Genomic DNA, 12,770 nt, shown 5'->3' on the forward strand with positions numbered 1-12,770 from the left:
TGCCCCCATGTGGCAATTTAAAGTAAATGCATTTTACCAGGTCTTCATTTGTATAGGCCCTACTCCCTATGGCAACTACTGGCTACCATATTAAAAATAAGTTCAAAAATATTAGTTGTAGATTCCAGAAGTATCCATTTAAGGCGAACTCCTTCTCATACATCCTATCTAAGATGTACTCCAGTCTGTCTCTCTCTCACACACACACACAATCAAATTCAATGCTAACCTGACGGTAAGTAGCCTATAAAAGCTGCCTAGATAACAGACGTAGATATGCACCTTTATAGTAATGTCCCTCAACTGGATTGAAATATTTGGTTTCATCATGCTATAAGCCAGTACATATTCTCAGGACCAGGGCCTGTTCAACATATCCTTTTCCCGCTGTCTCCTTTTTACATATGGGCCATATAGAAAAGTCTGAGGGCCATAGGAGACAGCTGTCACTGATGTGTGAGGGCATGTTACATAAGTACTTAAGGAAATGGGGGCAGGGGTAAGAGTGGATTACTGAAGAGTTTTCTGCCAGAAGATTGCGAGGGCGGGCGGTATTGGTCCTGCCAGCAGTCAAGTGATCTTTGGTCAAGCTCTCCAACAAGTTATCAGCGTCCCATAAGACACTGCAGTAAAAGTTAGTTAGCTAATGATAAGGTCTAGATTGTATGGTACTCTGCAGGGTTGGCGCGTGAGTGACAGTCATGCAATCAGTGCTACTCACTTGGGAGTTGGTCTCCTTTGGTCTGTTGGTGAGGCCAGCATTATAAACCCACTACTCGCTCTCTTGCTGTCCTATTTTGCTACTGGATGGCTGTCCATTTGCACTCACTACTTCCCTACAATATGGTCCGGCGCTATTTCTGGAACAAGCTGGGGGCCATCAGGCGACAAAAACTCTCTCGCTATACAATCACTTGCTTTAAACCCACAATGCATTTGTAACGCTCGCGTAACAGATACGCGTTCGCGCGAGCACGTGCGCCTCACTCACACGGGCTTTACAATCCACCCAAAGCCAACGAAATAAACACTCATGCGCGGGGTCTTCTGCCAAAACGCCTCAGCAATCTCCCCAAACGCGACCTCCTCGTTGTAATCCTCGCTCTGTTAGTACACCGTCATCCTATTTCAGTCAGCCATCGCTTCTTGCACCCCCCACCCTACGATGCCAAGTCAACCACGCTGTGCGACAGTATGAAGCCCGAGGGAGGAAATTGTGTAGCCAAGCGTAGCGTTTCTCAGTGTACGCCTGGATACCTGAGCGAGGCAAAGCAATAGACTCGAGAGCGCATAGTGACGCATTCCTTTCTTTCTCTGGCTATCTCTCGTTTTGCAGGCTATAAAAAGACCGCACTGAATTTCGTAACTCAAATTCACATTCTGAGCACGTTTAATGGCAACCCATACAGTCCCATGCTGGATGTGAGATGGGGACGCAGCATTACCTCAACAGGTGAACGAGCATTCTCAGGATGGGTTTAGAAAACGAGAACGCTTTACAAAGTCACGTGACCTTTAAGTCATGTCATCATCAGTATTGGGTATCGGACGTCTGCCTATCTGTAATTTATGCGAATTTACCCAAAGCCTGGAACCTCATCTACTGCCTGCGTAACTCGAATATATGCAATGCACGCTGCGGCTTATCTGTAAAAAAATACATGACACCATACATGTATAGGCTTCAAATCAGTGGTTCTGGTATTAAATGCGCCATCGTTTAATCACCGACCCCCAACTAAACCCGATCCTAGTCAGGGCAACAGACCTACAGTGATGAAATGCTGAATTGACAAGACATCGACTATAATCTCGTCGTCTATTCAAACGGTTGTGACAGATCATGATGCGAAGCGGCAAGCACGGGCCGTGCCGCATACCAAGTAAAAACAATTTCGCCCGATTCCATCAAGGACGAATGTACTACATCCTGGCCATACAAACAAACAATTTCGACATAGACCATAAAGCACTATGAATAATGTATCCCGTCAAATTGGATATCACTGACAGGCTTCACCGACCGTTGGCACACTGCTGGTGCCGCTGATGTCATGCCTTACCTCCCTCGCTGTGGATCTTCTTCGATCGCCTGTTAAAATACATCCTGCGTGGTTCTGTGTAGGGCTCGGACAGGGAGACCGATATGATGGCATAGCTCGTAGCTCAGCGACACAGCAGGGGAATGCGGGCCGGACGAAAGGCTGCGGTCTCCGGGAGACGGTGCATAGTCGGAGACGTTGGGTCACCCTCGGTAGCGCGCAATGTTGAGCGTGAGCGCGCCTCTGGCGACTAGAGTGATCCATCGCATTACTTGCGTGAATCCCTTCCATAGGCGGATGTTTATCCCGTCATCCTATCAGTGCAAGTACATCTCTATCAGTAACAATGCTTTGCATTCGGTTTACAGGAACACAATTAAGCACACCCTGGAAACCGCGTGTGCATATTAAATAAAATAAAATAAAAAATCCACAGGCCTATAGTTAAATGTAGGCCTATAATATAGCAAAAGCTGCACAAATGTACCAGGGCCCAGATTTCATGTCATACAAATTTGTGGGCAGAGAACTCAAAGCAAAACAAAAAGCACTGTGTCAATAATGGATTATTTTTGTGTCATAAATGACAGACAACAGAACACTTTTCAGGCATAACAAAGCTTATTTTAATTCCCATGTGAAATGGGGCAGAGAAGAAACCCATGTTTTTACTTTATTACATAGTAACAGAATACATATTCTTCTTAACAGTTTTTTTTATCATCACATTATAACATAATACATAGTCATATCTCCATGTTGTTGTTTTAATCTTAAATAAGAACTAAATATTCAGTTCTGAACTTTATGGCCAAAGACCCCTTGCTCTGCCTCTTCTTAACATTCAGATTAATGACACCTTAAGACACACTCAATCAACGTAATCTTCGCTTGCACTCAAAACACAACACAACAGCCAACCAACTCTTCCTCCTTTTTACACACTCACACTCACTCACACTTCAGAGAGAAGGGGCATAGGAAGAAGCAATATGTCACAAAACAGCATTCTTCTTTTTCTGTTGTTGGATCAACAAACACAGAGAAACAAAAGAACCTAAAGCAATGACAAAACGAAACGAAAACATGTTGATCTTCATTTTTTTTTCACATTTGGCTGATGTTTTACTGCCCCTGGTGGTGGTAGTGCAACACTGCAAAAAGTAGGTGCAGCTAGAATAAAGGTGGCTTTCAGTTTCATGACCTGAAGCAAAACATCCAGAGAAGCATGAGCACCTGCATGGAAGCAATGGGCAGAGACACCAGGCAGTGGAGAAAAAGTGACCATTGTCATTCAGGTGCAAAAAGACGCTCTTCAAAGGAGAAGCAGGGTGTGAATGTGTGTCTGTGGTGAATTTTAAAAATATAATACTTTTCAGTCCTATTTCATTTGGAAATAATGGTCTCAAAGTGGGGGATCAATTCCACCCATCTGCTCGAATTCAATACTATTCCTCCACTGGACCTTCTTCTGGCCCAAGTGCATGATGGGGAAAATGGGTTGGAGACTTCCTGATTATCTTTCACTCAGCAAGTCACAATAATTGTGTTGGGTTTTGTCTTTGATAATTTACAACTTTTAAAATGTTACAGCAAAATAAACTGGGTGGGTAGAAAACTATCATGCAAAACTATTGACACACAGTCCATTTGCTGAGGTTAAGTGCAACTGCTTTCCTTTTTTTTTGTCCAGAAATGTTAGATGACTAATCACTTGGAGACTCAAATGCACATTTTCCCCATGTTCCAACATTTCCTATTAGTTGGAACAAGGACTAACATGTACAAACTGTAAATAGGACACAACATTTTCAATTATAATCAAAATAATGATTGAACAAAGTATGAAGTGAATGCCTAAATATCAAGACACCCTTACACCTGGCATTTTGTGCTGCCCACAGGCTGTAGTGTAAGATAGGCTGATTAAAATAATGTAAATGATAACCATATGACCTTTTTCATATCAAAGAAAGCCGGAGAAGCAGCAAGTTGTGAACAAAATCATAGACAGATGAAACGTAAAGATGTAAGGTAAAATAAAAAACAAAATGTGATGAGATTTTTTTTTTAAAAAACACACACACCTCAATGCCATCCTGATTAAAACTATTTAAAATCCTGTTTGATTGAATACGCATTAATATACCTTTTCAAGGGAGTCCGATAATTTAAATGGAGGTCTCTAATAAGAGCTTTTAAAAATACAAAATGGAGGATTCCACTGTAAGCGCTTAAAACGTATGGGATTCTTTTAAGAATGCAAACGGGCATTTTTCATTTCTTCAATTTTTTGAGACCCAAAATCTCAATGTCTCCCGAAATCATTTTAACCCAGCAATGAGTTGTCCATATATTTACACAGCTGGGTTAAATACCAGAGGTCCGTCTGTCTGTCCATCAGTCTGTCTGAATGCTCCTGGAGTCTGTGTGTATGACAGCATAGCGTAAACCTAACAGGGGAAATTAAAAATGACTGGGTTAGGTGTCCTGCTAAGAGTAACTCTGCAGCCGTTAGTCATGCTGCGTGTAATACAGGGACCTCAGTAGCAACACAGGGAGGTCACAGAAGAGACAGGGTGCAAAGAAAAAAAAAAAAAAAAAAAAAAAAAAAAAAAAAAAAAAAAAGTCGCTGAAACACAAGAGGTCTAAAAAAATAAAGCTTTGTTAATTTCTCTGCATTATAGATTCCACTTTTGGTATCTCTTTTTTTCCATCTACCTTCAGCTTGAACACAATGGATCTCCATGAATGAAAACATTGAAGCGCATATTTACAGAAACACAGCTCCACCCTGTGGCTGGAGGTGTGAAATGTCATTGTGGGGTAAGTTGGGGTGAGTGGGGGAAAATTGCTAGAGAACTGGGATTAGGGGGGTGGGGTCAGTCGTGATGGCTGGACAGAATGGGCTGCCGGCAGATGGGGCAGGTATTGTTCTCGGAGAGCCAGCGGTCAATGCAGTGGATGTGGAACTCGTGGGCACAGGGCAGACGGCGCAGCTTGTTGCCCTGGGCGTACTCATTGATGCAGACACTGCAGGCGCGGCCGGCTTCGGCCTCCAGACTCGCCTGGCCGTAGGTGCGCGTGCCCAGGTTGTCGATCTGCTCTTTGGTGAGCCCACGCGGGTGCTCCTCGTCCTCCTCGTCGTTGAGCAGGAAGAAGTGCGCCAGCCGGAGGATTGGCAGCGTGCCGTTCTCCACTAGGTTGTTGGTGTCCCTGCTGGCTGGCCGGCCATCGACCCCGACCCCAACCCCGACCCCAATGCCACCGCCACCAGCACCACCACCTGTGCCCACAGATGCCACCCCAGTGCCACCACCAATTCTACCCTGACCCTGGCCGCCGCCTCCCACTCCTCCTCCGGACACAACCTCGCCCTCCCCAGCACCCTGCCCACCCCGGTCGGCCTCGGACGTTCCCGAGCCAGAGCCCCCGTTGCTGTGACTCCCGGCGCCCAAGCCCTCGTTTCCGATGGTGACGCCGCCGCCTCCTCCTCCGTCCTGTCCCCCCGCGGCCACGGCCGCCGCCCCGCTCCGGTTCTCGGAGTCGGCCTCGGTCTCCATGAGGGAGCTGAGCTCGCCGAAGCCGGTCATGATCTGGCGCAGGATGGAGCGGAGCGCGGTGGAGCTGGGCTCGCCCAGGCCCGTCTCGCTGATGCGCCGCAGGGGGATGCGTATGGTGCTGACGTAGGTGCGGATGCCGGCGCGCTCCGAGCGTGAGATGGTGCGCCGGAAGCCGCCGCTGTCGCTCTCGAAGGTGACGGTGTTCTCGGCGGCGCGGGCCCGGGAGCGCGTGCGGCTGGCAATGCTGTCCCGGTCGCGGTTCTCGCCGGGCCGGATCCGGCGCACCTGCAGGTCCAGCATGATGGTGGGGTGGCGTCGTACGCCCCCTCCATTGCCCCCGCCTCCCCCGGCACCTGGCGCTCCACCTGGGCCCGTTCCTCCGTGGGACTCGGCCTCTTCCTCGTTAGTCTCAGCCGCCGAACCCTCCGCCAGGGGCGCCTCCGCTGGTTCGGCGGAAGCCGCTTCGCCCGTTTCCATGGCCACGGTGGCCGTTGTGCTCCCCCCGAGCTCAGCCGGGTCGGCGGTCGAGGCCGCGCTGGTACTAGTGCCGGTGGAGGCGACGCCAGCGGGAGCGGCAGCCGGGGTGGACGCGGGACTTCTGTGCAAGGGGGAGCGGCTTCGGCGTGATGAGCGGGACGTAAGTCCACCGCCGCCGCCGCCGCCACCGGCCCCACTCCCCCCCCCGGCCAGCGCCCTGCGCACGCGCCCACGCAATCGAGTCCTGCTGCTGCGTGCCTCGCGCCCAGCCGGCGCCCCCTGGTGGGGTTCCTGGGCCGGTGCACCACAGGAGGGGTCCTCAGGCGCCTCCTCTGGGGCCTCCTGCTGCTGCTGCTGAGCTTCCCCAGCGGTGGGGCCTGACGAGGGGGGCTGCGGCTGGGCTGGCCCCTCACTGCCACCTTCGGGGCCCGGCTGCGAGGTCAGACCTGCGGCAGCGACTACGGGCGCAGGCTGGGGGCTCGCGGGCTGGGGGGCCACGCTACGTCTCAGGGGCGTGAGGGGGACAGGTAAAGGTGGGGGAGGGGGAAGTGGGGACGTGGTGCTGTTGCGCGTGCGCCTGGCCTGGGACCTCCGCCCGAGCGTGGGCCTGTGAGACGGGGTGTGGGCGTGGGAGAAGGGCGCGGAGGGCCGCTGGGTGGTGTAGGGTGTGGGTCTCGGGGTGCTGTAGACGGCCGTGCGGATGGAGGAAGGAGCCAGCGGCTGAGAGGGAGGTGGGGGTGGAGGAGGCGGTGGCGGCGGAGGTGGTTGGGGTACCGGGAGCTCGTCACCATGCTCCGCCGCGTCGGGCTGCTCGTGGTTGATGTTGATCTCCAGGCTGAAGCGGAACTCGCCGCTGTTGGGGTTGGTGCGGCTGACCGCACGCCATGTCTGATTGCCACTCTGGCCGCTGCGTGTGGCGTTGCCTGTGCGTCGGAATGTGTTCAGCCACTCCAGCAGGGAGTCACCGTTGGACGTCTCTGAGCCCGCTTCCGGAGCTCCTGCAACACACACACACACACACACATCAACAATAACATCACCACGAGAACTGTTTAAGATGCAGCGACATCTTGGGCCAACTGTTCAAGCTGCAGTCAACAGTTCTGACCAACTGTTTTAGCAACAACAAATTTAACCAAATTCTAAGACCTTCCACACAACTTAAAATGTTTATATCTTGAACTAAAATGTCTTGCATCTGAGTCAAAGGCTTATTGCCAAGAAATGAATTCTACCATTAGTCCCAATTAACCTTCAGAATCTTAATTTGCAAAAGATTAAAAGAAACATTAACACAATCAGTGTGAATTATTGCTTCTCCACCTTTATTAAAAGATTGACTCTTAAATTTGAAAGGTTAATGATATTTTAGCTCATCAGCCAATCAAATTTCACCACTCGCTTCTGTCCTCCTGAAGCAACGTGTTAATTGGCTGGAGTGGGTCATGATCAAGGACTGCACCTTTAAAATCTTTCATTCTATTCATGCCTCCCCCTCCTGTCCCATCCAATACACTCTTCTTCTCACCACTGCTTCCTTGTTCCTCTCCACCTTCGTTGCCCTGTGGGCGTGGTTCTGGTCGAGGCTGAGACGACACCCTCTCTTTTGCTCCGTCCAGTCGCTGCCTCAGCTCCTCTGCCGTGACCTCACCTGCAGGAAATGGAAATAAAAGCTAATCAAAATGGAGCGCTGTGTCTTTAACAGAAACAGTTAGGGATGCCGCTGCAAGCCTGTGTAAAGGTCATTGACCCGTCTTAATCATTAATTCAGCTTTGTGGACCGAGTTCTTTTAGGACATACACTATGGGATCTGGTAGTCACATATTATGACCTTCACTGATCCTTGTGTCTTTAAATCTTTGACTTAAGTCTTCAAATATGGACCCTACTAATGGCCCTGACCAGAAGTACTTAAGTACTCATTAACAGTGTAAGTGCTTTGATTTTTTGCTTGTTTGGTTTTACAAAACCCATGCATTAGTTTAGTTAATGGCATAGTTTATTGCAGGACAGCAGCAGTTGATACTTCATTTTAATACTCTCTGCACATGAACCACCGACTTTCAGTTTGCTGCATCAAAAACACTGTCTGTATATGCCCTTGGTTCACAACACATACTCTACATACAGTACACTTTCACTGCACTGAGGGTCATGGTTATGTTCTTCATTATGAAAAGGATTGCTTATAATAAAAAAAGGTTGCTCAGCTATCACCATGACCATGACTGTGCAGAGCAAATTCACACACAGGTTAGCCAGGTTGTTCATAGGCACTTCTGTCTCTCACCAGTTTAACAGCGTGGAGTAATGGTGATTAAAAGCAAAGAGCATGACGGTGCAATATCACAATTGTGACACTGCAAAACGGCCAGCCCATTTCTTAACATTGTGAGCCATAAGTTATCAGGAATGAGCCATTTTAAATACTATACAATACACAGCAATTTGTTACTTTTATTGTACATTGTTATTAGGCAACTAGTTCTGGAATTATCTTTCAGTTAATTCTCATGGCATCACCAGTTATTCCCCACTGACTTACAACCTACTCCGACTAAGCACTATGCAGTTCTGTGGTCCAAGTCAGATCAGCCCTTGAAAATATAAGAAAGGCTTTCACAGCATTGTCAGTGACAGACAGAGCTACATCGTCATTTTAGCTCAGTGCAGTAGCATTAGCATAACCAGTGCGAGCAAGATTTTATCTGTGCCAGCTGTGGTGCTATTGGTGATGGTCACGTTTATGCATGCCTTTTGTGTAGTTACCATGCTAGTTTTACACTAAATCCCCATTATGTTCCTTTAATTGTCATCACACAACAAAATTAACATAGTTGTTCTGTATAAGAAGCACTGGTGAGGGCATTGTGAAAATCTGATGGCCAAAAACTAAATAGTCACAGTGGGGTTTAATATGTGGCCCTGTCTCAAGGGATTGGGATGCTGCCTGGCTGACTTAAGATGACAGTCGGGCTGAAGGGCCATGGAAGACAAGCACAATGCAGTCTGTAGTTAGGTCGATAGATAATGTTAGAATGTTTTTGTTTTTATTAGGTATTTGGAAAATTAAACTGAATTTTAGGCCTGATTTTAGAGTGTCTACATCCATGCCGGGCAGACAGTATAGGTCGTCTAAGAGTTTTTTTTATACACTGAGGAAGCTGCATTATCACAGTATTCGTGCAATAGACTGTAGATTAGTTTACCACACTAAAGTGTCAGATCAGTTAGGCTTAAGGCTCAATATAAAATATACTACTTCTTACTCATCTTGTCTAGACATGACTCAGCCACCTTACACTTGACAACATCAGTCTAAATGCTCCTCCAGTCACCAGATAAGACTCCAGATTGCTTTGAATTATGTCATAAAGCAAACGCACCCTTTGCTAACAAAATGCCAACATAATGGTCAGGTATGCAAACTAGAGAGTTGTCAAAGGACATTTTTCAAAAGGAATAATCCAACAAGCGACAATGGATATAGGTAGAATGTCAATACCATAGCGAGGTGCAGTGAGGTGAACAATAAACAGTGTGGACTTGACCAAACTATGCCTTAAGGGATCAGGAGGGTGACTGACTTTGACTCCCTTTCCTCCCTGACTTCCCCATCATGTCTCAAATGCAGTCTACAAATATGCAGATGACACAGCCATAGTAGGACTACTTACAGACAACAGTTCCATCACAGCCTACCACCAGTCCATCACAGATTTTGCACTGTGGTGCTCTGATAACTACCTCCAACTCAACATTGACAAGACAAAAGAACTGGTCATTCATGCATCAAAATCACCCCCTGGACTCACTCACATCACCATCCATGGCCAACCAGTTGCACAGGTCAGCACTTTCAAATATCTTGGTCTCACCATTGACAATAAGCTTAACTTCAATGAACATGTCACCATTACACAGAAACGTGCACAACAGAGACTGTATGCAATACGCAAACTAAGATCACTGTATGTTGCCCCCCATCTCCTTCTGCTACTCTACAAAAGCATCATCCAACCCCTTCTACTCTACTGCTCCCCCTGTTTCTTCACCATACTAAATTTCACCAGCAAGAACAAACTCATTAAAATCTCACATTTAGCATCCAAGATAATACAGCTTCCCACCCCCAGCCTCACTGATGCAAATGACACAGCCACCACACGCACCATAGTAAGCAGCCCTGACCATCCCCTGAACCAGTTCTTCACCCTACTCCCATCTGGCTGCAGATACAGAGCCCTGGACTGGAAAAAAGCGCACTATAAGAATGTCTGCATTGTCCACCTTTTGCTTGTATGGTGTTGAGGAGGGATGGAACTGGGGGTTATATGTTATACGTTATATGTATGAGGCTGTGTACATCCTGCATGGAATGTAACAATGATATGTGTGAAAAAGAATATCCTTATAGGACAATAAAGACTCTATACTATACTATACTATACTACACGGCCCATGCACTGGGTGCCCATATTGCTGCAGAATGCACAGTGGCAAGCAGAGTGTCACTGAAGTGCAGGGTTTTCCATCCTGCGTCAAACCAAAACGAGGGCTTGTTAAAGATGCTGTCAGTCCTACCTGGAATGGTAGCCGCGATTCAGCATCATTCCAGTCTGGAAGAATGTATGTTTTTGTAATATAGTCATACATACTACTGTATATTTAAATGCATCTAATGAATTTAAATGTTTCCATCGAGATTCAGTCCACAAGTACAGCATTATTACCATTTCAAAATTGTGACGCAATCTGAACACAAAGAAAGACGGAAAATCTTAAGCCAAACATACTGAAAGGGAAACCTTGTTAGAGAATCTAGTTCACAATTGTCTCCAGAATGTCAACTCTAAATAGTGTCAAAGTCCCAGTTGGTTCCGAAGAAGCTAGTATCTTTGTGAAACCGAAACCAGTCTGATGGTTTCAGGTCTAAAAAAGGAGGTACAATGTGTGTGTATGTGTGTGTGTGTGTGTGTGTGTGTGTGTGGGTGGGGGTCGACCACTCACCAGGGGTCCCCAGGAGGTTGCTGTCCCTCATGAGTCGGTACTCCTCCTCACTCAGCTCGTTGATGAAGTGATAGTAGGCCTCCTCCCGCCGTAGCCGCTCTGCCTGAGACGAGCGACGCTCATCTCGCCCGCCCGGAGGGTCCATCACCATGGAAACCGCTGTTTGAAGGGGGGGTTTGGGGTTGGGGGGGGGGGGCAAGGTTACTGTTAAAGGACAGTGGCTCAAAATGACTTGCATCTAGCATACAGTTTATGCCTTGTCACGTTCAGTAGAAGAGTGGGATTATAGTCAGTGCAGTAGGCTACATTATTATTTATCTGATAACTATACCTGAGATAAGTAGCATCTATGAGATTGCATGGTTCACCCTAATAAAATGGCACATCTAGCAATACATTATGCGATTCACAACTTGAAGGCCTGAGTCATATGACAATAATTAGGCTAAATCAGACACATCTATCATTAAAGGGCACTTTTTTCCCAATCTGACATATCAGCAACCACATAACATCAACCCCCCCACCATTTAGACATCGTTATAATCTAACATAATCAAGAACACCATAATGGCAGCTACATCAATAGTCAATTCAATAACAAATAAGATCAGGGTGATATTTTAAAACACCCCTTAACCTTCTTTAAATACCATCCTCCATTAGCGAATCCCTTCACACAAAATGAATGCCAGTAACGCTAGCTTAAAGCCCTTTAGCCATTAGCATAACATGGTGAACACAGCTTCACCGTGAGCAAAGACCGATAAACAGTCTTGACACAATATAACAGCGATGATAGGAGGAAACGCAAGGTCTTTCTTGGCAATATTATTGTCTATTCATGACATTCCATGTAGTAGGCCATGATGAGGAACGCAGAACAGCGGAGCAACAAACCTGACGGTGTCAACCCAACCTCCAATCACCGACCCAGGAAGGATCACAGACACATTGAGTGCCCATACATTTAATCTCGGAGGAGGGACATGACAAAGAAAAGTCGGTCTCCATGCTAGTTAGCTAGCTACCTATCCAACAGACAATAAGCGAGCGTTGCAGAAGTATCACTACAGCACTGAACAAAATGTTTCAAGCTTTATGAAACCGCACCTCAATCCAAACACCGGTTAGTCACAGCCATCTGGACAAACGAGCTGTCATTTTACATACGCATCGCATTTGTTGGTGTCGATGGCTAGTTAGCAGTCTGCTAATGAATGGTTTTGACAATTGTTAAACAATATATGGACACTGATCTTCAATACAAAACATAATACACGATATAATAATATCAACATCGATTTTGGTGAGATTACGTTAGGGTGACATAAGCAGTAATGTATATTTTGATACCTGAAACAGCAGCTATAATATGGACGGGTCCTCTTCCCTCTCCGCTCTGATTACAATGTAGCCAAGATGGGACCAATGGCGTTACACACTACAGTGTCTGACCAACAACATATTACACAGATTCCGGTTCCTATCTGGTTCCTCTAAGAAATTCTTCTAAAATACAGATTTGAATGCGCCTCTAAATTTGATGCATATCATCTAATATATGAACAGTTTTTTTTATTTATTTTTTGGATTACTGTTAAACAACAACAACAACAAATTGACAGCTAACATTGGCTTTTTCAGACAAAAGGTGTGTAATGTTACAAAGACGTG

General features: G+C 46.7%; 2 protein-coding genes across 7 annotated transcripts in view; both read right to left on the bottom strand.

Annotated features, from left to right (window-relative positions):
- The window catches only part of atp8a2 (ATPase phospholipid transporting 8A2), a 61,548-nt gene extending 59,244 nt beyond the window's left edge, over positions 1–2,304 (bottom strand). For 3 of the 6 annotated variants that reach the window (XM_048266223.1, XM_048266222.1, XM_048266221.1), the window contains exon 1: positions 2,064–2,302. In XM_048266223.1, the coding sequence (XP_048122180.1) occupies positions 2,064–2,106 (43 nt within the window). In that variant the 5' untranslated portion in view covers positions 2,107–2,302. Of the gene's footprint in view, positions 1–2,063 lie in introns of all 6 variants that reach the window. The other 3 variants (XM_048266220.1, XM_048266219.1, XM_048266225.1) reach the window with 2 other exon arrangements.
- A 340-nt stretch (positions 2,305–2,644) lies between these two features.
- Positions 2,645–12,540, bottom strand: rnf6 (ring finger protein (C3H2C3 type) 6). Its single transcript, XM_048266785.1, has 4 exons — positions 12,450–12,540; positions 11,094–11,252; positions 7,611–7,733; positions 2,645–7,080 (listed from the first exon to the last, which is right to left on the bottom strand). The coding sequence occupies exons 2-4, from the start codon at positions 11,242–11,244 to the stop codon at positions 4,925–4,927; spliced, it is 2,430 nt and encodes an 809-aa protein (XP_048122742.1). The 5' UTR covers positions 11,245–11,252; positions 12,450–12,540; the 3' UTR covers positions 2,645–4,924.
- Between the last annotated feature and the right edge of the window lie 230 nt (positions 12,541–12,770).

Source organism: Alosa alosa, chromosome 16 (assembly GCF_017589495.1).
Source record: "Alosa alosa isolate M-15738 ecotype Scorff River chromosome 16, AALO_Geno_1.1, whole genome shotgun sequence".
In the NCBI taxonomy this organism is placed as follows: Eukaryota; Metazoa; Chordata; class Actinopteri; order Clupeiformes; family Clupeidae; genus Alosa; species Alosa alosa.